This window comes from Crocodylus siamensis, chromosome 5, assembly GCF_052110815.1.
Source record: "Crocodylus siamensis isolate JL-2025a chromosome 5, ASM5211081v1, whole genome shotgun sequence".
Classification (NCBI taxonomy): Eukaryota; Metazoa; Chordata; order Crocodylia; family Crocodylidae; genus Crocodylus; species Crocodylus siamensis.
Window position 1 is genome coordinate 36,866,641 of NC_143399.1, and position 25,860 is coordinate 36,892,500.

The 25,860-nt window shown below is 42.7% G+C and overlaps 2 protein-coding genes across 12 annotated transcripts in view; both read left to right on the forward strand.

Moving 5' to 3' along the window:
- Positions 1 to 13,806, forward strand: part of AGL (amylo-alpha-1,6-glucosidase and 4-alpha-glucanotransferase) — a 55,803-nt gene extending 41,997 nt beyond the window's left edge. For all 3 annotated transcript variants that reach the window (XM_090050168.1, XM_090050167.1, XM_090050169.1), the window contains exons 29-34: positions 831 to 943; positions 4,899 to 5,110; positions 5,643 to 5,740; positions 7,373 to 7,460; positions 7,555 to 7,688; positions 9,389 to 13,806. In XM_090050168.1, the coding sequence (XP_089906294.1) occupies positions 831 to 943; positions 4,899 to 5,110; positions 5,643 to 5,740; positions 7,373 to 7,460; positions 7,555 to 7,688; positions 9,389 to 9,506 (763 nt within the window). In that variant the 3' untranslated portion in view covers positions 9,507 to 13,806. The remainder of the gene's footprint in view (positions 1 to 830; positions 944 to 4,898; positions 5,111 to 5,642; positions 5,741 to 7,372; positions 7,461 to 7,554; positions 7,689 to 9,388) is intronic.
- Positions 13,807 to 16,995: 3,189 nt separating this feature from the next.
- LOC149863728 (ferric reductase 1-like) overlaps positions 16,996 to 25,860 on the forward strand; it is a 76,373-nt gene continuing 67,508 nt past the window's right edge. For 3 of the 9 annotated variants that reach the window (XR_016442459.1, XR_016442457.1, XR_016442456.1), the window contains exons 1-3: positions 17,001 to 18,712; positions 20,589 to 20,662; positions 25,602 to 25,800. Coding sequence is in view for 5 of the 9 variants with exons in the window: in XM_090048207.1 (XP_089904333.1) it covers positions 25,602 to 25,800 (199 nt within the window). In the remaining 4 variants the exon portion in view is untranslated. Of the gene's footprint in view, positions 18,826 to 18,992; positions 19,078 to 20,588; positions 20,663 to 25,601; positions 25,801 to 25,860 lie in introns of all 9 variants that reach the window. The other 6 variants (XR_016442455.1, XM_090048207.1, XM_090048206.1 and 3 more) reach the window with 5 other exon arrangements.

Consider the following 25,860-nt stretch of genomic DNA (forward strand, 5'->3'; position numbering starts at 1 on the left):
TTTTTTCATTTGGGTTTTTTTCTTCCAATAAATGGTGGCACACAGAAACCTACATGAGTAGAGAGCAAGTGTTAACATATCTGGCTTCAGATGCCTATTTGCCATTGCAGAAATGGATTCTTCTGAATGTGCCATCTTGTTTTGTCAGTTGTATGACAGGATATATGCATAATCTCACCAGTGAAATCCTGTCATATGCTGTCCTGCTGAATCTCTGGCTTTGCAGCGGAGCAGTCTGCAACTTTCTTTTTGGTCAGGTTCTGTCTATAATTGCCAGGCTTCATGTTGTGCATGAAGTGATTTCTTAAAGTTTGGGCATGATGAAAGTTGGCAACATTGTTTGACTAATACTCCTGATGCCTTGAAATTAGGCCTTATGTTTTTTCCTTGTAGGATCAAGGAACCAGCTTTATTAGTTTACACATGGAGTAGTGATGGACCTGCTGGAGCTGGCCCATTCTGTAGAGGGCAGGATAGTTATTTTTGCTGCTACAGTTAATAGCGTGTCTCTCTTGGTGGAGAGGGAGGATGCAATGAGGAAGGGCCAGGCTCTAAACTAAAATGTGGGACGCGGAACCCCTTTGGCGACATGTCGGTGGCAGGGGGCATTTTAGCACCCTCCCCTCTTATGACCACATCCAAATCCAGCCTCCACAGAGCCCTGCAGCCTGGATTTACTCTGGGAGGTGGAGTGAGTTGGAGACCCCCGTTCTAGGGTCTCAGTAGATTTATGGTAAAAAAGTAATCCTTAAAATATCCTGAGCAAAACACCAGTAATCTATTAACTTCATTGAATATTCTTAAAATCTGTATCTGTTCTTTCACCTTAGAGATGGGTCTGCTGTGGAAATAGTTGGACTGTGCAAGTCAACTGTTCGTTGGTTGCTCGAGTTGTCTAAGAAAAATGAGTTTCCTTACCATGGAGTCACAGTAAAAAGGCATGGTAAGATGGTTTATCTTGCAACTCTATTATCACTGTGGAAAAACCCATTATAACAGCAGACTAATTGTCTTGTGACTAAAAGGCGTAATTTTCAAAAATAAGGAACAAAGTTTAGTTAAAAAGCTTCTATCTGAATTTAACAACAGTTGTATGATTTAAAAACTTGCACTATTTCAGAACATTATAGGTCAATGTAGACTTGCAAGCTGCTTACCATGTGAACATTTGGGGTGCATTTACATTTACATAATAGGAACATTTACATAAAGCTCCATGAGTTACAGTGCCACCCTGACCCAACAGACATTTGCCTGTTTTGGGGAGGGGCCAGAATCAAGCTCCACTTCGGAGCCAGTCAAGCCCAAGGAGCCTGCCCACAGCCTCTCTTCCCTTGCTTAGTCCTGTTTCTCTCCCTCCCCCACCCCAGTTCTGATGCTGTCTTCAGGAAGGGGTGGGGAGCAAGCTACAGGCTGAGGTTTGCCTGGCCTTGGCTTTTGGGGTTGGGGGGTGGTTTTGATGGGGGGCAATGAGGCTCCAGTCTACTCCCCCCGCCCCATTTCAGGCCAGTCAAATCCCAGTGTGCTTTCTCCCTCTCCCCTCTTTCCCTTCCTTTCTTGCAGACAGCTGTGGAGGCAAGATGGGGCTGCATCAGCCCAGCCCCAACCACGTAACAGATTTGACCCTCAGGATTAGAAATTCCCTAAGGCACTCCAAAGTGGAGCACCTTCATCTGATCCCTCATTTGATGGATTTGTCAGCCACTTTTAAAGTGCTCTGCAGCCATGCATATATCGCAGCACAGCTGTAGAGAGCTTTCAGGGGACCGATCATGCAACCAAATGTAACTTCTGTCTGCGCCCTTTATTACACATTCTGTTAGGATTTGTATTCATAAAACTTAGTGATGAGGCACTCTCGTAATAAAAATATATGCAAATCCTACCAAATACCTGGGAATACCTAACTGAATTTCTTTATGTTGGCCCTGTGCTTCAGTGGAGGATATCGCTGGCTGTGACATCACTTTATTTTTAACTGGCAGTGACAAAACCTTTTAAAACTTAAAGGAAGGATTAGTTGGGGGCTTGTTTTGTCCTGAGTGCCCTCTTTATCATAGTTTCTGTGGTTAGTTTAGTTCTAGGTGCTATCATTGAATGCATATGCTGTTTAAGACCTTTTAACATTGTAATAAGATTTCATAGATATTACAACTAGAAGGGGCCTCAGAAGATCATCAGGTCCAGCCCCCTGCTGCAGGGGCAGGAAGTCAGCGGGGGTCAAAGGATCCCAGCAAGTAAACATCCAAATGTCTCTTAAAGGAGTCCAGAGTAGGTGCTTGCACCACCCCTGGCAGCAGTCTGTTCCAGGTCCTGGGGACTTGGACAGTAAAGAAGTTCTTTCTTATGTCCAGTCTGAAACAGTCTTGGAGGAGTTTGTGACCATTTGTTTTTAATTATTATGGAATTGATTGCCTGTTTTTCTTAATTTTTTCAAATCTATGGCTTTAGGAGAACTATTCATGACTGCTAGAAAAATTACAAGCAGTTTTGTCCTACATTGTTTAGTTTCTTTCTTGAAACCTGGTATTGTACACAGCTATGATCTCAGTGTCTTGATTGTTTTAATGTGTGTGCTTCCTCCTCCTGTAAATAACTTGAGTCATTGGCATACGCTTAAATTTAATTCATCTAGTGACCTGTAAATGTATTTTAAAATTAGCTTTAATAGTCATTCTCAATCTGTGTCTTGTCTTGTAGAGTATATGTCAAAAGTTAGTTTTTAGAAATTGCCTATAATTTAATACTATAGAAATAGTGTACATGGAATTGAACGTTCTTCTTCCTTTCGAGTGATTCCTCAAAAGTAAGGAAAAAAAAAAGGAGTCTTCTATACTGTTGTTATATTCCTAACATATTTAGAATACATAACATGGACAAAAACTTTTATTAGTGTGACATTCCCTCAGTCCAACTAAAAATTTGCACTCCTGTTTTTAATATCAGGTCTTTCAATATTTGCTTTCTGATGAACCGTGGTTTTGCTAGAGCAGGGGTTTTCAAACTTTTTTAGCAAATGTACCCCTTCTGGTGGTGGTGTCCGGACGCGGAGCGGAAGAAATTGCTCACACACAGCTGCCACCCACTGCCCCGTGCCACGGACACGTACTGCCCTGCACTCTGCTTTCCCACAGCCGGTTGCTGCACGTGCAGCTTCACAGGATGCTGAAGAACCTTGCGTCTGATGAATTGTGCACCACAAATCAGCAGCCCACGGAGCCAAACATGCAACCAGCTGTGGGAAAGCGGTGTGGGGCAGTGGTGGCAATGGCCGCTGCGTTTGACCCCTCCCCTGCCCTGCACCAGGTCCCGCCTGCTGGGTTGCAGAGGTACTCCTGTCTAGAGCTGGTAGCCAGTCTGCACCCCCATGCCCCACTGGGTGTAGAAATCTGGGGAGTCATATGCTTCACCCCCCTCCCTTCCCCACATACCTATCCCCTTCTTCACACACTGAGGGACTTGGGCCTGGGGGCAGCAGGTTGTGAGTGAGAGGCACCAGCAGGGCTGGGGAGGAGGGGGCTGGGGGTCAGGAGTGAGGGGCACTGGAAGGGGCAGGACACCAGCATGTCAGGGGTGCTCAGCCGCAAAGCAGCCAAGGGAACAGCCACAACTGGTCTCACATCCTGGTGAGCAAAGTGGGCAGAGGGAGCTCTGATTTTTTTTTTTTTTTCCCCCATTATAACCCCCCCCCCAAAAAACAAACAAACAAAAAAAAAAACCAGAAAAAACAAAATCAAATGACAAAATAGATAGGTATTTGGAATTCATTTTACTACTAGCTGAAACCCACAAAACATTTATGATCAAATTTTTATTGCAAAAGTATTTCTTTAAATACTGGATTTTTAGTTATCCTTTGACCGAATACTGTAATGGCAGTATGGCACAGCCCCTGACCTGCAGGGGACTCCAGTGTTTCCCTCTGCCGATGGCAGCACCCACCATCTGGCATCCTACCTAGGTGGTCCCAAGGGATGCTGCCACAGTGGAGGGAAGGACTGAGGCCCCTTGCAGCTCAGGGTCCACCAGGAGCTTACGGGGGGAGGGGAGGAGCCTCCAGTACTTCATTCTAGCACTAACTTCCCTGCATATCTGTTTGAAATGCCTCAGGATCTATAATAATACCACACTTATTCTGTCTGTCCAGAGCACTCTGATTTGTTTCAGTAGGCATCGTGATTGGCTGCTGAGACAACCAATCAGAGTGCTACAGACAGACAGACAATAAGCCTGTTATTATTATATTTAATGAGGCTAGGCTTCCAAGTTGCTTTGAAATTGTAAATATATTTAAAGAATGTGTTCAACTGATACCTTATATATAATGAGTGGCATTTCATTTTAATCATGGAAAAATGTGGGTTTTGGAGTCTTTTTTTTTTAATCGGAAAATTTGGAATTTTTAAAGAGACAAGCAGGATCCCTGGTCATAACATAACTCTGCAGAATTATTCAGGGTGACTATTACTGTTATTTTATCTAATAAATAAAAGTAAACAATCTAGTCCAAAAAAACAAGCATGCAAATATGATACATTTCTAGTTGGTGTGTAATTTTTTTAAACCATTTCCAGGCAACAGACTGCTTGTGAGCGGTCATAAAACTATAGTTTTCAGCCAGAAGAGTGTTTCTTCCTTTCATCTTAGGGAAAGAATGTTCCAGGGCACTTCTTAAATCTGATATCCTGAATATAGCTGAAAGCATTTTTTTTTTGTTCATTTTGTGCTTACCTGTTGCATAACAACATGCATTCATTCTTTTGTCAGTATTGCTACAGATTTGCTTAACTTCAAGTATGGAAGAATCTAATAATTGTAAACTTCTTCCTAATTTTGTATTTATTGCTACCTTTGTTTCTAATCCCAGAAAACAAATCACATATATTAATATTTTCCAGGAAAAGAGGAAACTATTACATATGATGAATGGAACAGAAAAATTCAGGGACACTTTGAAAAGCTGTTCTTTGTCTCAGAGAACCCATCAGACCCCAATGAGAAATATCCAAATCTTGTTCATAAGCGTGGCATATATAAGGACAGCTATGGAGCTTCTAGTCCTTGGTGTGATTATCAACTCAGGCCAAATTTTACAATAGCAATGGTAGTGGTAAGTAAAAATGCTTCTTCAGATTTACTACTCCTTTTTTTTCCTACTTTAATTGTATTGAACCAGACTTGCATCATGATCCATTCATGTGGGGCTCAGCATAGAGTATTATGACTTAGAATTTATTTGATAGAGTAGTGGATTTGTCTTTAAGATTGAATTTCAAATCACCCTTAAAGATATAGTCTCTTGTAAGACTTGCTTGATTATGTTTAATTTTGCTGTTCAGTATATCATTAGAATAAATGCAAAAACCTTTCTATATTGGAAAAAGTGTTTGGGTGGGGTTATGAACATTTTTTTTTTAAATCTCTTATTTCTTTATGGATTTTGTAAGGAGTCCTGATGATATATTTGATGCTGAATACACAGAAAACTTTGGCTTTAGTTTTTCTGTAGATAATGAAAACAGTAATATAAAGCATTAGTACTGTGTTATCCAATAAGAAAACAATGTATTTCAAACATTTTTGTGTGCATTTTTCTTTTTAAATGAAAAAGGAATTGATTAAATTTTTATTTATGCCATCAGGCTCCTGAAATGTTCACTCCTGAGAGAGCTTGGAAGGCTCTGGAGGTAGCAGAAAAAAAACTGCTTGGTCCCCTGGGCATGAAAACTTTAGACCCAGAGTAAGTATATTACAGATTAAAACTGTATGTGCTGTACATTCTAGTGCAGTGATTTTTTTCAGCTACAGTGCCACATCACTCTGGGGTGCCTTAAGATTCTTTCAAGGGTGCTGCAGGGTGTCACATAATGTTAACAGTGTTAGGTATGTAAACATGATTCACAAGATAATCCATAATGTTAAAGACATTCCTGAACTGTTGTGGCATTTCTGAGCTGTTTGCAAAATAAATTATTATATCATTTTTTCCATAGTCAGAAAACCAAGTAAACACTAAGAGTGGATATTTATCAAGGGGTGTCTTAAGTCTGATGAGAGGTACCTTGAGTTTAAAAAGGTTGAGAACCACTGTCCTAATTGTATAACCAGATTCCCTCACAATAAGAACATCTTTGATACATGGGGAAGATCTGTTTATAAAGAAATTCTTACATCTAATTATTTTGTGTAATTAGCTGGCAGAGTCAATAAATTCACACAGGCAAAATTAAAATCAGTTCAGTTTGATTTAAATTCATTTAGAAAGGCACCATTTCATTTTGATTTCCTGACATATATTCCATTTTATTCACTATTTTTCTCCCATTAGAAATAAATCTGTCATAGAAGTTTTTCAAAAATCCAGATAAAACTGTGTATAAAATGTGAGTTTGAATAAAAAGATGCAGACAATTTTGAGTACAAGTTACACCAGGACCACTTTCAGTCCATAACTACAGTATCTGTTATTGAGGCTCTCCAGTCCATATATTGATGCAATAAGTCTCTTGTAATCTAACCATTGACAAATGTTGTGTAAAGTCAGAGGCATACGTTCATTTGTAGTCCTACAAAGATAACTGTGGGAGTCCACATGTGCAGTGCCCCGAGGCAGGAGTGATGCAGGGTTGCTGTAAGACATTCAGTGACATGTTCCTTTGCTCCACCCACCCCAGGGGAGCCTTTCATCAAACCTGATGTTGGCAGCCTGCCCTTTCTCCAGCTGGCAGAGGGGAATGGTGGGACAGGGTTGATAGCTGATGTTGCTCCAGGAAGGGCAGAGGACAGGCTGCCTTTCACAGCTGCTGCTCGAGGACCTGGACCAGACTGGGAACAGCAGTCATCAGACCCGTTCCTCCACTTCCACTGTCTGTGGGCCAAAGCATCCTTCAGCTGTTCCAGCTGCCCCACAGTGCAAAACCAGACCTAGCAGCTGTCTGTGAGGCAAGGGTGTGCCTCAGCTGACCTAGCCATGCAGAGCCAGCCCCAACAGTTGTCCCAGCCATCCTCACTAGCAGGCACAGCTCTAACATCTGGTGCTGCCTTCACTGCATGCAGGAGGCATCAGCTGTTCAAGCTGCTCCTGTGAAGGCACCAGCAACTCTGTGACTACAGCTGCAGGGATGAGAGCTATCCTGTTTGAAATAGAAACTTTTTTGTAGTGGATCCACCAACATGGGTGTCTGGACATTCACTTTCTGTAATGCTATCAGAGTGTATATAGTACTACAAATGTAGTGTCTCCAAAGCCTAAGTAACACTTATTTCTCTGAACATGGTTCTATTCTTTTCTACACTCTCTTGAGTATAAGTTATCCCCTCTTAAATTCATATTTGGAATTATTTTCTAATTTTTTTTTCTAATTTTTTACAGCGATATGGTTTACTGTGGAATATATGATAATGCCCTAGACAATGACAACTATAATGTTGCTAGAGGTTTTAATTACCACCAAGGACCTGTAAGATATATACATTTCCTAAATTTCACATTAAATATTTTTGATATCTCAAACTGGCAAGAATTTGATACAAGCTCTTTATAACTTTGTTTAGGAATGGCTTTGGCCCATTGGATATTTCCTTCGTGCAAAGCTATACTTTTCGAAGTTAATTGGTCCAGAGATGTACGCAAAAACTGTATTTCTGGTAAAGAATGTTCTCTCTCGTCACTATGTTCATCTTGAGAGGTAGGTTATTTCACATATGTACAACACGTTAGGGCAGACTAGTAGTCCTAGACCCAAAGTCCAGTTGTATGTGAAAGATGCCAGATGTTTTCATTGAAGATCTATAGAATAAGCAAGAGATCTGGTGTTTTCTGTGTAACGTTCACCATTGTGCAGAGCACTGTAAAATGCTTCTTTATTAATTCCAACAAGCCTTTAGGAATGGACTACATATTACTGCTTTTTTGAAGAGCTAAATATTGAAAGTTTGGCTTTATCCAGAATGAGAATGAGCAGTTTTTTAAATTGTTACATATAAGAGTGAAAAAAAAAGAGGAAGAAAATGTATGCAAAACTGCACAGCTAAGCTACTAGAGCTGTCTTGCAAAAATTGGATTCAGAGAAAAACAAATGTATAACTTGAAAAATGTCAGCATGTTCAAAAGTGTGAAAATGGAAGCAGTTTGAAAACTGATAACGGGTAAAAATAATGTAAGCAGATAACATTTAAAGTGTACAGAACAGGATTACAATTTCTGAGTTTTGTTAGGTCTTCTGAATGTCCAAATAAATCATAGCTACAGAACAATTTCAAAATCTTTATAATCTCAATATACTTTTCTTAAGAAAAACTGAGGCATTTGCTCTCCTACAGCAAATATGGCCTTTTTTAAAAAGCTCCTATGCATTTTTTTCTCTATGTGCTTATTCTCCACTGTAACTGATTATTCCTCTCTCCATCGCATCCAAAGGCATTTCTAGATGAACAGAGACCCTCAAACTTACCTTTCAAATAGTCTGCTCCACAAGTGTATCTTATACTCCAGTACTGCAGGCACATATACTTAGTTTTACACATCAGTATCCCAGTTAATTTCGGGTGGACAGCTCATGACAAATTTCTTTGCACAATCAGGAAGACAGTAGTCTTTTTTTCTCCTTCTAGTAAAAAGAGGGAAAGGAGTTTTCAACCAACTCATCTGTCTAGCCATCATCTCCACCCCAAAGATGCAATGACTAGCCAAAAGATAGAACTAAAGTACTGAAACATATGGCACTTGGAACTCTATGATAGATAAACTTCTTGTTCTGTTTTTCCTGTATTGTCCTTGGAGTCTAATGGTAGTGATCAGCATTTCCCTTGTAGTGCAGGATAGTTTCTCAAGTTCATTATTCTTCTGGAAAAAGAAAGTGAAAATCTTGCCCAGTTTTAAAATAGCACTGTGTTTTCCTTAAAATAGAAATGTTATAACAACTTGAAATACAGGTTTATAAGTAATCCAAATAAAAGCAGCATTCAAACCAAGAATCTGTATGCATATGGAATTACAGAGCCAGCATCATTTTGTAATTTTCCTTATTTTTGAAAACAACAAACTTTATAGGTATGCAACAGAACCTGTACTTCAGTTGTTACAGGCTTTTCAGACTTAGATCGATCAGTGTTACTGTGAAATATGCACATTCTAGTACCAACATTGTCATTTATTAATGCTGTCTTTATTTTTATCTTGCTTATTTTTATCTTGTTACTTTTGTAACATTTATGTTTGGTATTTCTTTTTTGTGCAAATATATTTATACAGCAGTTAGCTCCTCATATGATTTTAGTTGCTTGTTTCTATGACTGTATTCTAAAAAGTTTTACAAGAGACAATTTCTATTACTTTCTGTGACATAAGGCAGCACTAATTTTTTTTTTGTTAATGCTTTTATATTAGATCATCTTGGAAGGGACTTCCAGAGCTGACCAATGAAAATGGGCAGTATTGTCCTTTCAGCTGTGAATCACAGGCCTGGTCAATTGCTGTTATCCTCGAGGTTCTTTATGACTTGTAAATGTTAGCAAAATTTAACTAGGCAATCAAACGCTATCTCCTTGTTATAAGGCATAGTTGGATAATTTGCTCATAGTGTAATGAAAATGTCCTGTTTTGCACAGTTCCTTTAAACAACTATGACCTAATTTTCAAACTGAGAACCTACAGCTCCCATCCACCTTACAGTTTTTGTTGGTGCTCAGTCCATTTGAAAATGAAGGTATTAGGATTTTAAATTGTGTACATAACTGCAGTGCTTCTTTAATACAGAAACATTTAGAAAGCAATGACTCTGAGAAGGTGCGCAAGCACATTTTAAAATGGTGCCTGACTTGTAGATATTTGGAATTTTAAAATGTATTGTGGATAGCCAGCTGTTAAAAAAACCATGTGAAATAGTTTGGACATATTTTAATTTAAAATCAAATAGTTCCAAGGTCTGAGTCTAAATTCACAAGGTTCTTTTTTTTCCATGTCCTCTATTAAAGTAAATCGTTGGCGTGCACACTTTACTGGGGAGAAAAGATTAGACTTTGGCTTTTCTTAGTTTCATGTGATTTATGCTGTAGTGGTATATTTTAAAGATGAAAGTGTGATTTTTATTTTTTTTATGTCTGCTGAAGAGTGTGTTGTATGCGTGTTTTACTTCTCAGTGTTCAGTTGAACACTCCATCAAATGACAATGAAAATAAAGTTTACAAATAATATAATAAACTGCTTTTATGGAGGGGTATATAAAATATTCAGTAACATTTAAACTTGAGGGCTCTAACTCTGAGCAATGACATGGGTATAATTCTGTGCAAGTACCTGGACCACAAGCCAAATTTGTATTTTAATTTGGTTTAAAATACACATCTCTTGGTGCATTGTGTTTTTACCAATACAAGGAAACCAGAAGAAACAGATCACAGAACAATGCACAGAACATGCCTCAGGTGAGGTCAGAGGTCCAGAAGTCTACAAACTTGGTTGCTGACTGTATAATTAGTTGGAAAGAGTGACACATTCAATTCTGCCTTTTGCCTCTAGTGAAATCCTGCTTCCACTGAGGCGAACAGAAAAATGCTCTTTCAGTGGGGTGATGGTTTAACCCCAGAAATAAGACGACAGGTTTTCAAAACCTCTTATGCCAGTAAAAGTGAGGATACTGAGGACCACCTGTCATTCTTATGCAACCTGATTATTTGGGGAAGTCATTTGTTCTGTAGTGGAGATGTACAACTTCTACCCAGCATTTTCAGATTTGAGCAATGGACTGCATTTGGAATTCTAAGTCTGTATCCATGTGGATTTTCTGCTATTACCCAAAGTAATGAATGAACAAAACCCAAGCTATATAACCTATAATAACATGCATAGAATCACAGCAAGAAATAAAGAGCTGCATAGTTAGAAGAAATGTATTGGCAACATGAATTGAAAACGCAGACCTGGCCTACTTCTTAGTTTGCTATTGTTACATCTGGCGTGTCGTATTAGATCCATGGTTTAAAATTTTCCCAGGCTCTTTTAAAATGTGGTATTCACACCTACTTAATCCCTGAGTGTGTACCATTTTTACTCGAATCCAAAATGACACTGAGTTTAAGATAACCCTCCCAATAATTAGATTCTGTACATGGATAATCTGTTAACATTTTTCATGTAAAAATCTAACTATTGGAGAGTCATCATCAATTCATATGCCACAGTGGTGGGCAAGGCAGGGGAGGGTGGGAAGCAGTAGGCAAAGGAATGACAGAGGTAGCCTCCCCACACTATTTGCTCTCCCCCACCACACCTGTCTTGCCTGCCACTTGCCTCATCCCAGTGCCTGCCCATGCTCAGCCACTTACCTCACCACCTCATGCCTTCTGCCCCCTGTGCTACTTAGCCTATGCAGGAGCCCTGGCCTGGAGCAGAAAGCACAGTGGCTTCAGCCCCAGCCAAGCAGTAGTGGCAGCTCTGACCCTGGATCAGGGCTGGAGCTGAAACCAGAGCAGGAACTGCAGCACCCTGCCACTGTGCAGTCTCCCCTGTGCTCCCCCACTTCACCTCCCCCTGCAGTGCTCTGCCCCCTCATGCTATCAACCCCATATTTTCTTCCCCCCCCTTTTCCCCCTGCACTATAAGGTCTATCCCAAATTGGGGCCAGTTGGAGCTGGAGCCACAGCAGCCACCTGCCCTGGCTGTGCTCAAGTCTAAGATGACATTTCTTTCTCCTCCCATTTCCCCCCACCCCATGCTTTCCTGTATAATGTGTAGCTGAATAAACTTGTAGAAGTAACTTCAGTAATTAGATATAGGTCACTTATGAAAGTGTACTATTAAAATTTTATATTTTGTCTCTTATTCCAAAAGTTTCAAATCGTGGAAAGTAATAGTTGAAATAAATTTCTCTTTTCCTTTTGGGCTTGTGTTGTAAGCTTTTGAAATAAATCCTCTGGGATTTTGACTTCATCTAATTTTACACATTATGTGAAAAATTAAACAAATAAAAGTAGTAGTGATTCACTATTCTAGAATATACAGAATTAGATAGTAAGACTTTTGACAAACTTTATTTGAAAAATCAACAGCAGCCCAGTAAAAGAAAATGCATACCGTTTCAAATTAGCTTACTATGTTTATATCTTTTTTTTGTAAATTTTAAAACTAATAGTGTCTGAACTTCCCCAAATGTTGATTATACATGAAAGATGTAAGAAATTCTGTTAATAGTTTTGACTCTTGTTGTAGTCCCATAACATTGTAAGTTCATTTCTAATTTACCATTGAAGGTACACTTCATTATTACTGTGGTTTAGAAATAAGGAATATTATAATGCATGTCATGTTTTTTATATTTTTCATTTTAAATATTTTGAAGTTTGAAAGTTTGAAGAACTACGTTTGTATCAAGTAATTTGCACAGAATAAGGAGTTGTATACATTGCAATAATAGTCTTTAATATAGGAAGTAATCTGAGAGAGATTATTGTGCTCTAAAACTTTCCCATTCTATCTTAATTGACAAAAGTTGTGTAAACAGTACGGTTGACTAATAAAGTGCACGCTTTTCATTGCTAGTTTATTTTTTAAAGCTTAAAATATTTAAAAATAGAAGTTACCTCTCTACACAGCTATGTGCATATATAATAATTATGAATTCTGAAAACTGATGCATGTTTAATGTATTGCTTCTGCACTGATTTTAATTGAAGGCAGCTCTAGTAACAGATAGACATTAAGGCTGCTTGCAGACGTGAAAAAAAACCAAAACAACGTGCTTTACTTGAAACTCAACACGCTCCTGTGCTGAGCGTAGTGCATCCCCCAGAAGAGGCAGCACCTTAGGTCAACCTGGCTCTGCAGCATCTGTATAGATCGGGCACTTTAGTGGGACTTCCACAGCAGTTTTATCTAACAGCCAATTGAGTTAGCTATTAGATACAAGTGCCAAAAAGCCCTGCTCTGAAGCACCCAGTTAATACAGACACTACTGAGCCAGATTGAAGTAATGTGCTGTTGCTTCCCATAAAGCACTTTCCTTCCTGCCTGCCTCCCTCCCCCTCCCCCCCCAAGTCTGCAAGCAGCCTGAGTCAAACAGGCAAATATTTTGATGTCATGCTTTGGATTAGCCCAGGAAATCAAGAAAACTAAGATCTGAAGTTCCAGCTTCTTCCTTCTTGATTTCATCTCACATATTGTCACTGTTTTTAGTCTAGCCAGATCACCTAAGAATGAAGGGAAGAAGTCACTGTTGCTGTTTTTCATCTTTTCCTCTATACCTCTCCAGTGGATTTACAATGGCTGTTATATAACTTGCAATTAATATGGATGATGGAAGAGGAAGGGAAAAGCTGGTGAGGTTGGGCTTTGTCCAAAGCAAGCTGTGTATAACCAAGTTATACTCCCATAGGAATACCTGGTTGTAACTTTGAAATGTTATTTCAGACTGCAGTCACACTATTGTATGATATACTCTAAAACCAACAATTATATAAACTTATGGTCATCGGAATACCTACTTTTGTAGGTAAACTGAACGGGAACATTGGATCTCTGTCATGAACCGCTCCATGTTCTCTGGTCCATAAACTATGGAGAAAAGACCCATTTCTTATTTTTCAGTTTATGTTCATTATTTATTATTTCTGTTTTTATTCAGCTCTTGCCTTAACCATTTTGCTAACTCAAGGAAAATATGCAAGAAGGGAATCATTCTGCCACTGCCTATAATATAAAAACTGTAGGTTGCCATCTTGTGTGTGTCTGTCTAGTGTAGCAGCTACTGACTTAAAAAAATACCATTCTTCATCTGTCTGTGAGCTGCACAAAATAAAAGTTTAACCAAGTTGCGTGCATTTTTTTGTAGTTCATCAACACGTAGTAAGTCTTAAATATTAGACTAGGATGTTGCAAAGTAAGCTCAGATGTCTGTTTATCGTATACCAGTATCTCTCCATGTGGATACTTAGCACACAGTAAATTTCAGGTAGCTTACTTCACTTGTAAAAAGTGGAAACTTTTGAAATCTTTACACGACTAGTATTTAGCTCTACTTCATGTCTGGAACATTTTCCATTTACCAGCAGGAAGGATTCATTGGACCGTAAGGGGAAAAGTCTCCTTGTGAGGAGGAAATAAAAATAGAGGGGCAGCTTTGCTCCATCTTGCCTGTATCCACAACGCACATAGAAGTTGTGTGGGTACAGGAGGAAGATAGTGAAGCAATGGCAAAAGGGAGAAGCAAATAATTCTATTTGGGGAAGAGGGGACAAGAAGAGAAAATGCCTTTCATGGTCCTCCCCTGGCCAGAAATTCTGCTGCAGTTGGTAGTCCAACCTCCCTACCCTCAAAAAGGTGCATCCCCACAAGTGGGAACATGCATTTCCCCAGGGACAAACAGCAACGGGGCAATGTGTCTGGTGCTGCTTATCCCCAGGGAATGCCCGGGCAGGGTAGGGGAGCCTAGAGCCAGCAGCCTTACTTGGGACTCTAGGGGCCTCCAGGGGCTGCAGCCGCAATAATCCTGCATCAGGGAATCTGGCCAGTAGCTGGAGCATGGCTTCAGCTTTGAGTAGTGCACGCTATTGCTATGTGCACCACCCTGCTTTTTTTTTTTAGGTGTGGGGACTACCCTGCTTTTTTTAGGTGTGGAGTTTTTTGACATGCTTGCTTGTCTGGATACACCCAGGGATGGTGTTAGAGCAGTGGAAGCCATCATACAATCAGGTGGGGCTCAGCTGCTGCCTTCCATATTTAATTGGACTCTGGTCCCTGTTTTTTTTATTTACAAACTATTTTTATTTGTAAATGTACTGAAAATTGTTTCTAGAAAATTTCATCTACTATTCTAAGGTTTCTGAAGCGTCTCCAATGGGATCTGTCTGGAAAGAAACTGAAATTAAAGACAAAGTCCCCAACTACAAAAAGAAAAAAGAATATAAATTATAACATCATGACTTTTGTAAAGCAAACTGATATTTAACAAGCTTTTAGGTATCCCAGTACCCTTCATGCTCTGATACACCTAGACAAGCTTTTGGGCATCTCAACCATGCCCTTAGTTCAATAAAAGATAGCACTCACAAGAATTCTTGCCTCTTGCAGATCTGGACCATCATAGCAATATCACTTCAACACTACCAGTGACATTGTTTACATTATTGGTTGCTAGTGATAGTGCTAACTTTTAGGTGCATCCCCAAAGCTCAGGTAGCTTGCTGGGTAGGAAGACTGGGACCTTGGACCTTTGATGCTTCTAAATTGCTCAGTCCCTTAGATGGTGAAGAAGGGATTTAGTCAATGCCTGTAGGCACCCAACTTGGTAACATGGTCAATTACTAGGTTTTCAACAAAATTACTGCACTGAAAAAAGAAGCAATTTGAAAAATACCTTAGGACCAAAACTTTGTGCTCAGTTCTAGTTACCATTTTATTGCAGTTTTCTACTGAGTAGACCATCATAAATCTTCCAAGTTCCTAGTGATCTGAAAATAGGTGTCTGAAAATTCTGGTATAGTTCGTAAGTTCATAATTAGTACATATCAATATGGACCCCTGCTAAACCAGATGGGGCAACTGACAAATGATGCCCAGGAAAAAGCCAACCTATTAAATAGGTACTTTGCGTCAGTCTTTCATGAGTCACACGGGATGCCCATGCCTGCTATGGGACAGGGAAATCTGGGTGAGGGGGTTCCCCTACCCTCCATCAATGCTGACCTCGTGAAGGAACACCTTGAGAAGCTGGATACCTTCAAGTCAGCCGGCCCTGACAACCTGCACCCCAGGGTACTCAAGGAGCTGGCGAGCGTCATAGCCCAGCCCCTGGCACGGATCTTTGAAAACTCCTGGCGCTCTGGTGTAGTGCCCGAAGACTGGAAGAAGGCCAATGTGGTGCCGATCTTCAAGAAAGGGAGGAGAGTGGATCCGGCTAACTACAGGCCCATTAGCCTGACTTCTATCCTGGGGAAGATCTTAGAAAAGTTTATTAAGGAGGCCATCCTTGAGGGACTGGCCCAGGCTAACATCCTAAGGGACAGCCAGCACGGGTTTGTTGCGGGTAGGTCTTGTTTGACCAATCTCATTTCCTTCTATGACCAGGTGACCTATCACCTGGACAAGGGAGAAGAGATTGATGTCATATATCTTGACTTCAAAAAAGCTTTTGATCTGGTATCCCATGATCACCTTTTGGCCAAACTGCCCAGTTGTGGCCTTGGCTCTACCACAATCCGCTGGCTGGGAAATTGGCTTCGTGGTCGGACCCAGAGGGTTGTGATTGATGGCAGTCACTCATCATGGTGCCCTGTAACCAGTGGGGTCCCTCAAGGCTCTGTCCTGGGACCCATACTCTTCAACATCTTCATTAACCATGTGGACATTGGAGTTAGGAGTGGACTGGCCAAGTTCACCGATGACACCAAACTTTGGGGCAAAGCATCCACGCCAGAAGATAGGCGGGTGATCCAGGCTGACCTGGACAAGCTCAGCAAGTGGGCAGACGAGAACCTGATGGTGTTTAACACCAAAAAATGCAAGGTTCTCCACCTTGGGAGGAAAAACCTGCAGCACCCATTACAGGCTCGGCAGTGCTACGTTGGTTAGCACTACAGAAGAAAGAGATTTGGGGGTCATCATTGACCACAAGATGAACATGAGCCTCCAATGCGATGCTGCGGCTAGTAAAGCGACCAAAATGCTGGCATGCATCCATAGATGCTTCTCGAGCAAATCCCGGGACGTCATTCTCCCCTTGTACTTGGCCTTGGTGAGGCCGCAGCTGGAGTACTGCGTCCAGTTTTGGGCTCCACAATTCAAAAAGAATGTGGAGAAGCTTGAGAGAGTCCAGAGGAGAGCCATGCGCATGATCAGAGGTCAGGAAAACAGATCTTACGATGACAGGCTGAGAGCCATGGGACTCTTTAGCCTGGAAAAGCGCAGGCTCAGGGGTGATCTGATGGCCACCTGTAAGTTTATCAGGGGTGACCACCAGGATCGGGGGGAACGTCTGTTCACCGGAGCGCCCCAAGGGATGACGAGGTTGAACGGTCACAAACTCCTGCAAGACCGTTTTAGGCTGGACATAAGGAAGAATTTCTTTACTGTCCGAGCCCCCAAGGTCTGGAACAGTCTGCCAGCGGAGGTGGTTCAAGCACCTACATTGAACACCTTCAAGAGTAAATTGGATGCTTCTCTTGCTGGGATCCTATGACCCCAGCTGACTTCCTGCCCTTTGGGCAGGGGGCTGGACTCGATGATCTCCCGAGGTCCCTTCCAGCCCTAATGTCTATGAAATCTATGAAACTATGAAGCTACATTTCAAAGGACTTGCCTAGTTATTTTAATACTATTTCCAGTTACCATTCACTCAGATCAGAGGTGCTCAACCTCCAATTTATGGGCCAGAACCAGCCTGTAGGGGTCCCCCTGGCTCTGCACATTTGGTAGCTGAGGAGTTCAAGTGCTGCCAGATTTCTAGGCCCATGGCGAAACCCACAGTCAAGTAATATGTAAGAGTGGTGTGCATGGAGGCTTGCCAGAGGGGGTACCAGGCCCAATCTAGCAGCACAGGACCCCAGAAATGTGGGGTGCAGTCCCAATCTGGCAGCATGGGGAAAGGAGGGAGCAGGGCCCTGGACCAGCCCTAAATCAGTCATCTGGCCTGCAGCCCCAAAGAACTAAGCACCACTGACTGTAGATAATACAGAACAGCAGTTCTCAACCCGGGAGCTGGGGCACCCTAGGGTGCCACCAGATCACTTGAAGGGTGCCACAAGGTGGGAGGAGATAAGCAGATAAACTAAGTAGTGCAGGCTCAGCTTGCCCTTCCCTACGTGATTCTCCAGCTCTGCTGCCCAGCGCCCTCTTTGCACTTCAATCTAGCCGTTAGTTTTTGGAACTGGCTGCCTCCCGATTCACAAAAGTTATGGGGGGAGGCGGGTCCAGTCCAGCGAGGTTGAGAACCACTGATGCAGAGAAAAGCTCCGCGCTGAGCCCCACACTCGCATCTATTCATATTTGCGTTTACCAGTCTAGTCCATGTAAACTCTTCAAACTCAAATACTGGCTCTTCCAAGCAGCAGCTCCCGCTGTGGGTTAGGTGCTGGTGCCTGCACCAAGACGTGGGCAGTCCGGTTCACGCGGGGGAAGGACTCTTCTGTTACCTGCACGGCTGCAGCGTGGAGCGGCTCCGCCCCGCGAAGGGAGCCCTGCCCCACGGTCCGCCTGCGGACGGGGGCACGTAACCACACCCTCCGTATCCTTGTGGGGAGGCTAAAACGTGTCTCTTTTATGGGGCAAGCAAGGCAGCCGACTCCTACGTCTAATACAGCCGGAGGCCAGGCTTCCCCAGCAGCTTTTTCCCACCTCAGACAAGCAGAGTTTAACCGCAGCCGCTGTCACGGTGTTTCTTCCCACCCGGGACAGGCTGGAGCTGCGAAGGGGAAGCGCCTCAAGTGCAGCAGTCGCTCCGGCTGCGCTCGCGGGCGGGAAGGCGGCCGCTCCTGCGGCTCCGGGCGCGGGCGCCTGTTCCCGCCGGCGGGGACGTGAGGCGAGGGAGCAGCTCCCGTTCTGGTGCGCGGGGCAACGCCGGCCCGGCCCGCAGGCTCCCTGTGCCCCTGGGGGCGGGGCGCAGAGGCGCCGGCACCGCCCTGCAGACTAGGGCTGCCCCAAGCTCCCTGCCCCGCCCCGGCGGCGCCCGCAGCCCGCAGCCCCGTGTCCGGAACAGCAGCCGTGGAGGGAGGTCGCTCGCAGGTGAGCCCGGGGGGCCGAAAGCAGGCGGCCGGTTTAATCGGGGCCTTATCAGCCCCAGATCTGATTCGCAACAAAACAGTGCGGGCCCGGCGGTGGTGCACCGGCTGGAAACGGCAAGTCATTCGCGTTAGTCGGGTGGTTCCTGGGCAGTGTCGGTTCGGAGGCTTTGCAGACACTGGAAGAGGAGAAGGGGCTTGTCCCTCTGGGGGGATCTGGGCTTTGCTGTGCCTCAGTGCTCAGATCCGGATCTAACCAGATTTTTTTCGCCTTTTGTTCTTAGAGCACATTATATACACCGCACAACTGGCAGGTTCATAGGCTGTGAGGCTGGAAGGAACCTCATCGGGTCCAGCCCCGTGCACCAGGCAGGTGAATGGTGCAGTACATTTAGACCCACTGCATGTGCAAAGTAGCAAACACACAAGTAGCTGGGTAATCCAGCAACAACAGTTGGATCCAAGGCACGAGGGTGGCCATCATAGAGGGTATTCTGGTTTTCTGGTACTCTGTCCTGTATTGGTACAAAACCCAATGCCTTTATGTCCTCCATTTTTCTCTTCAAGAAAGTTTGGAGGAAGCTCACTCTTCAGGAGGAAAATAGAGGACCTAAAGGTGTTGGGTTTCATATCAATAGAGGACAACCAGAGTGTCCTCTATGATGACCACCTTGTGCACAACCCATGCAATTATGCTTCTTGCCATGCCACACAGGTGACACAGCTGAGAGCCCCTCAGGTGCAAGACCCTCCATCCCAGCTGCAAGAGTAACCACCCCTGAGCCCTGGGGAGTCCTCCCTTTGGGCACCTGCAGCTGGGAGACCTGTCAGCTGAGGGGGCTTCCAGCCATAGGGGAGAACATACTACCCTTGCAAATCAAAGTTCAATAGCAACCAGCTACAAAGTTAGTATATACTGTTGAGGTTTAACTTTATAGCTGGTTGGAGCTTTTGTGTTGTGATACCAACAGAGATTTTTTGGGCTGATACCAATTTTTAACAAGCCATATCAGCTGATACCAATCTGATTGCCAATATGTGGCCTGGCGGCATGGAGAGCAGTGTCCAGCTGCCAAGTCTGTTGTGCAGGAAGGGGCAAGGGGGGTGGGGTGGGGACAGATTGAGGCCCCCACAGTGAGGAAGGAAGTGGGACTGGGACAGAGCGGTGTGCAGGACAGCTGCAGCTCGTCCAGGGGGGTCTCCCAGCGTTGCACACATCCTGGGAGGACATGGGGGGCATGTACCCACTGGATCTGTCCATGGGGTGAGGGTGGGCTTCCATTGCTGGCTGGGCCTAGGGCCAGCACTGGGCTCTTCACGGCGGAGGGGTTGGGCCAAGCTGCGCTTGGGGTGGGTGGCAGTGGTGCGGGGGGGAGGGCTACAGCAAGTTTTGGGGTAGCTGTAGCCCCCCTCCCACTGCTGCTGCTACCTGCCCTGAGCACAGCTCTTGCCCAACCCCCCACCAGGAAGAGCCCAGCATGTCCCAGCCCACAACAGCAGCTTGCCTTTGCCCTGCACACAAATCCAAGGGGCACATGTCCCCCATGCCCTCTCAGGGAGTGTGCAGTGGTGGGAACCATTCCCCCCTCCCCTCGCCCCCTGGATGAGCCATGGCTCCATCCTATGCACTGCCTTGCCCGGCCCCAGCCGTGCAGTGCCTGCCCCACTGCCAGCCTCACTCCCTTCCTCAACGTGGGGGCCTTGGTTTGCTCCCCCCACACCCTTTCCTTCCCCCATAACAGACTTACCAGCTGGATGCTGCTCTCTATGCTGCTGGGCTGTGCTCCTGGACACCTGCATGCTGTGTATATCAGCGATATTATAGGCCACATCAGCCAAAAAAAAGCTGATAGCCAATAATGTCAATTTTCCTTTTATAGGTGCCAATACGATATGGACCAATGTACCAGTGCATCTCTGTGATAACTGCTTTGCCTGCGTAGCTGGTCCTAAGGTAATTGTGTAATTAACCTGTTAATTGCAGGATACCTGAACATGTAGAGGAGAAGTGCGTTATTAGCATGCAATTAACTGGCAAATCCCCCACAATAAATTCAGACTGGTCCCAGGTACAAAGTAATTATCACACCATAAAAATGACTCTCCAGCTATAAAAGCCAATCAGCTATAAATTTAGCAACAACTGCATAGCTGGCTTCTGTCCAGCTTTAATTTGAACATGTAGCAGGGCCCTTTGAGGTCTAGGGTTTGCTGCAACACCAAATGCTCAAAACTGGATCAAACTGGTCAACTGTTTTCAATGCTGGGGGCAGTAGGAGGAGCGGGGCGACTGCCCCAGACACCAAAGTGAAGGGGTGCCAATAGGCACTGCCCAGCTGGGGTATGGCGCAAGACGGAGCCACAAGCGTCTTGTTTGCGGGGGTGCGGGGACAGAGGAAGGGTGGCCTCTGCCTCTGTGTGCGCTCCTGGGCAAGCATGGTGGGGCGTGTATGCCCTGGATCTGTGCACAGGGTAAGGGTGGGCTGCTGCTGCAGGCTTTGCCCCAGGTGCTAAATTTTGTTGCTGTGGCACTGTCTGTTTTTGTTTGTTTGTTATTTAAAGAAGCCTTGGTTGGATGTAGCTTTATTAAACTTCCAAAGTTGACCTGAAATCAAACTTTAATTCTGAGTGAAGGTGTTTACACACAACTTGAATGCAGTGGAACAGAAGCACTTCAAGGGATAATGCAGATTACTTTTGCCTAGTAGCTGTTCCTCACCTCTGCATTGGCTGGGTGCTTGCCAGAGAAATAAAAAGCAGTAACTATAAACACATGTCATTTAATTGCCTTGGCTTTGACCCTGGATGACTTAAGCACAATCAGAACTTAGTGTAAATCCCATGTTGTGAGCAGTGTTGCCAAGTCTGCTAATAGTAAGCGGAATCAGGCTTGTTTTTTTTTCTTAAAAGTCGATTTAATTTTTTGGGTTACGAGTTAATAAGCATCCCCACTTCCCTCTTTTTGAAATGGGTTGGGCTTGTTCTTAAAGGCAATGCTATTTTTTTTCTCACGAGACTTGTTGACACTAGTTATGAGTATGAGCACTCCTGTCCTGAATGTTGAGCTGCTATCTCGGACCTGGTACATTTCAAGCAGGTAAGTGTTTGTGTGCAGCAGACTTGGACTGAGTTTCAGGTTTGTTAAGAAAACCAGGTGAATTTTGCCTTGTTCAAAAACAACTACTTTGCTGGGCATTAAACCTTAAGAAAGGGGAGGTGGGTGTGCTTAATGAATGGTTGGTTGGCTAGTGATCCCAGAGACCTCATTCCTGAAAGTTACTGAGCATCTCTTTAAAGATGATGTTTCAGTAGGATTTCAGCATGATCAGGATCGCCAAGTTAGAACTGAAGTGTCTTGGTTGGTTGGTTGGTTGGTTTGTTTAGGCCTGTTCCAGAAATAATAGAATAATACAACTTTTCAGTGTGGCAAAGTTCAGTTATAATGGGGAGGAAATGATTAATTTTTAAAACCCTGGTAGGGTGGATAAAGTCCAAGGAGCCAGAAACAGGTGCAACTTTTGTGATATTTGATTGACCACAAGAGTAATTCTACTACAGGTCTTGTATTACTAGCCTTTGGATTTAGCAGTTAAACAGTTACTTTAAATGAACAGTCTAAAATGCTATAACAAATATCAACAATATAATAGATGGTAAGGATAGAGCATTTATAAATCGCCGTATCCAGGCTGGAGTTACAGGTACAAATACTTGATCAGATTACTTGGAACTCCACTAGCAAGGGAGATTCTAGCCGTCTCCTTGGGTCCAGCAGATTCAGCTCATTAGCAAACAGCCCATCTCTAATGTTCTGTTTTTTCACTCTCTGCTTAACAGATTCCTGAATATTTGATCCATGGTTGTACATAAGATCATAATCAAACATGTCATCACCTAATACAGGGTTTTTCAACCTTTTTTAATAAGTGTACAAGTGTTCCCCTGGGCAGGGGGGGAGGGGGTGGAGGGCAGCAAGCAGGCAGGTGGTATCTGGCGACAGCATGGCATCTATGTGGCCCTGCTCTCGCCCCACCCTGGCCCTGCCTCTGTGTACCCTCTGGGACCTTTCAAAGTACCCCCAGGGATACACAGTTGACAATCCCTGACCTAATACATATTACATTTCCTTAATATACTATAACATGAGTCCTACAAATTTCTTTGCTATTCAGTTTAGTAACTGGAATTTCACACAAGGCAAGTTCCAATAAAGCAGGATTACTGGAAACAAGTGGTGGGAAAATCATTGTGGGAGAAAAACTGACAGGGAAAAACTGAGCTCCTGAACGGTATTATCATGTCTTAAATGAGTCTTCATGTCTCATTTACATCTCTGTCAACACATGCACAGTATTGTTTCCTTTGACAGTAGAAAACTTGGTCATGTTACTGTGCAATGCCTCAGCTATACTGAACCTATTACAGTTTACTGCTTTGCTAAGGACTACCTCCTTCCTTCACCATAGGCCTGCACTGCCTATAGCCCTGTGGCAATCAGTGACTTGTTTCCTGGTACTGGTTGTGTATGGTTATGTATGTTTGAGTAGTACACCACCTTCCCATCTTGTCTGGCCTCCTCCATGCATACCTGCTGTTTAGGAATTAATAAGCCTGAATGCTCTCACCTTTGCTATTCTGTTGGTGCAGTTTATCTTCTATAAAAGTCCTTTCAATGTCTTGTCATAAATAGCACAATATTACAATAATAATAAACAGTATAGTTCCTAGATAGTACTTATCTTCCTAATTTACAGTGTGTATTTTACAAAGAGAGGTAAGTATCATAAATCCATTTTATAGATGGGGACACATGGCTTTTTCTGGGGAGTGACTACACTAGGATGAAGAATACATGATGGACTGTTTTGGTGTGAAGGTTTTGTTGATGGTGAGTTTAGATGGCTGCCTTGCTCTCAAAGGAAGAAACTGTGGTCACAAAGAGACATTGCATTTGTCCCGGGATAAACCATTTTATCCCGTAATAAAGTGTGATGTTCAGACATTCAGGTTCATTGTGCTGGGATAAATCCTGAAAAGGTTCATTGGATAAGAAGTACTAACAGTTTATCCCAGAATATTGCCAAGTACATCTAAATGTTTATCCTAGGATTGCATCATTGAATCAATGACAGAAAAGCGGCAGTTCATTCAGTCACTCGCTAAATCTTGATTGAAGGGGTAATCTGTGTACATACCAATCCCAGCATGTTTCCATTTGGGATAAACACAGGCACAATTTGTCCAGGGGCAAGTGCAGTGTCTGTCCTTAGCCTGTTTGAATTGAGTATATGGTACCAGCTTTGTTTGTCTGATGCTTGGCAGCAGTTTGGAAAAGGAAATGCTGCTTATATTGCATATTACAAATTAGCATTTTGATTCAAGACTGGCTAGTCTGATCTGAGAAAATATAAAATAAGGAAGTTTTTAATCAATAAGAATTCACTTTTTTTTTTCTAATGACAAGCATTTTTAGTAAGTGAATAAGCTGACATTCTAGCGTGAAGAATTTTGACACACTAAACAGCGGCGGGGGGGGGAAAATGGATTGAGGCACTTGTGACAGAGTTAAAATTTGTAGGTTGCCTCCAGAATGTTTGAGAACTAGCATTGGGGCTCTGGTGTATGGATACCCAGCAGGAACTTCAGCATGTGTTCTCATTATCTTGCAAAGAGAAGGCATAAAGCTAGTTTGAACTAATGAAGGGTTTGTAAGAGTGGTGATTTTGAGCTGCCAAAAGAGAGAGAGCCTGTTGATGGGCATGCAAGTGGAAACTAGATGTCGAAAATTCAAACTTATTGGAAAAGTGAGAGTTGGGAAGATAGGCAAAGGAAATTTTAAAAAAATCCCAAAGTATATTCTTTGTGATACAGATGCCATTTTAGGGTCATTTAAATTGTAGTGCAGAGCATACTAGACAAATGGAGCCTTATTGAAAAGAGCTTTAATAGAAATAAATTTGAGGGTGGGGTTTGTTTTTTGATTTAAACGAGCAAAAAAGTTGGTTTTATATTTCAGATACAGGGGCAAAAATGGATCAGAAATTACAGGGCTGGGATTAAAACACGTAGAATAATGAAAGCTATGAGCAAAAAATGGAGGAGGGAAGGGTGCTCTTTAGTAATCAGTCATGCAGTCTGTTGCTTTAGTGAAAAACAGCTTGCTCAGAAAGCACGTAGTACCTTTTTAAGATTCCTGCTTCCATGAATAGAATATGTGCTGTAATCATTGTTTTCCAAAGAACATTTATATGTAAAACTTAAACTACTTGGTATCAAGAGAAGCACATATTTAAAATTAAGTTTCTTCTCAAATTGAAAAAGGCGGAAAATTCCTTCTTCGAAGAAATGCTAATCTGTATTAGAACTAAGGTGATAGTAAAATGTTGCAATCGTTTATCTGGCCCCTAGATTTTCCTGGGTCCATTTCAGTTGTTTGCTGGATGTTTTTGGACCAAATTGAGGGAATATTTATTATACTCAGTGTTGCTTGAGCACATGCATATAGTATGAAGAGTAGTTATTGAGATCGCTTTGGAAATGGAATATCTAGTTTATATATAGATCTTGGTTCAACAAATGTATATATTAGTATCATTTCTTCCTGTATATATTTCCTTTTGAATCAATCATAATTTTAATCTATTAAAATTATCTTTTATGTTTCCCAGTTTGTCTTCATTAGGATGAACAGAAGTCTCATCATTCTACCTTGGAGATAGTTGATATATTCAATAAGATTTTCATATTCAGTAAAAAATTAAATATCAATTATTTGAATTAGAAAAGAGTGGGCCAGACATACCCAAAATTCTTACTTATTGCAATGAGAATCTTGATGTACAAGTAGATTTTTAAGTACCCATGTTTTATAATTGTTTGCTTTTCCCCTGCAGATGGAAGTTTGGGCTTTCTGGCTCTTACTTTTTTGTGGTGTATTTTCTGGAAAAGTTCTTGGTTTTCCAAATGGAGGAGTCACCTCAGCTTGTGATTCTATGCTACCAGGACATGGTAGCTCTGTTCGACAGACCACCTCAGCACCTTACTATATCTCTGTATCCAGCACCTCCTTTGGTCCTGGAGACAAGATCATAGGTAAACCAGAACTGAGTGATTTGGGGTGTTTCTAAGTGATCTAAATGAAAATAATTTTTA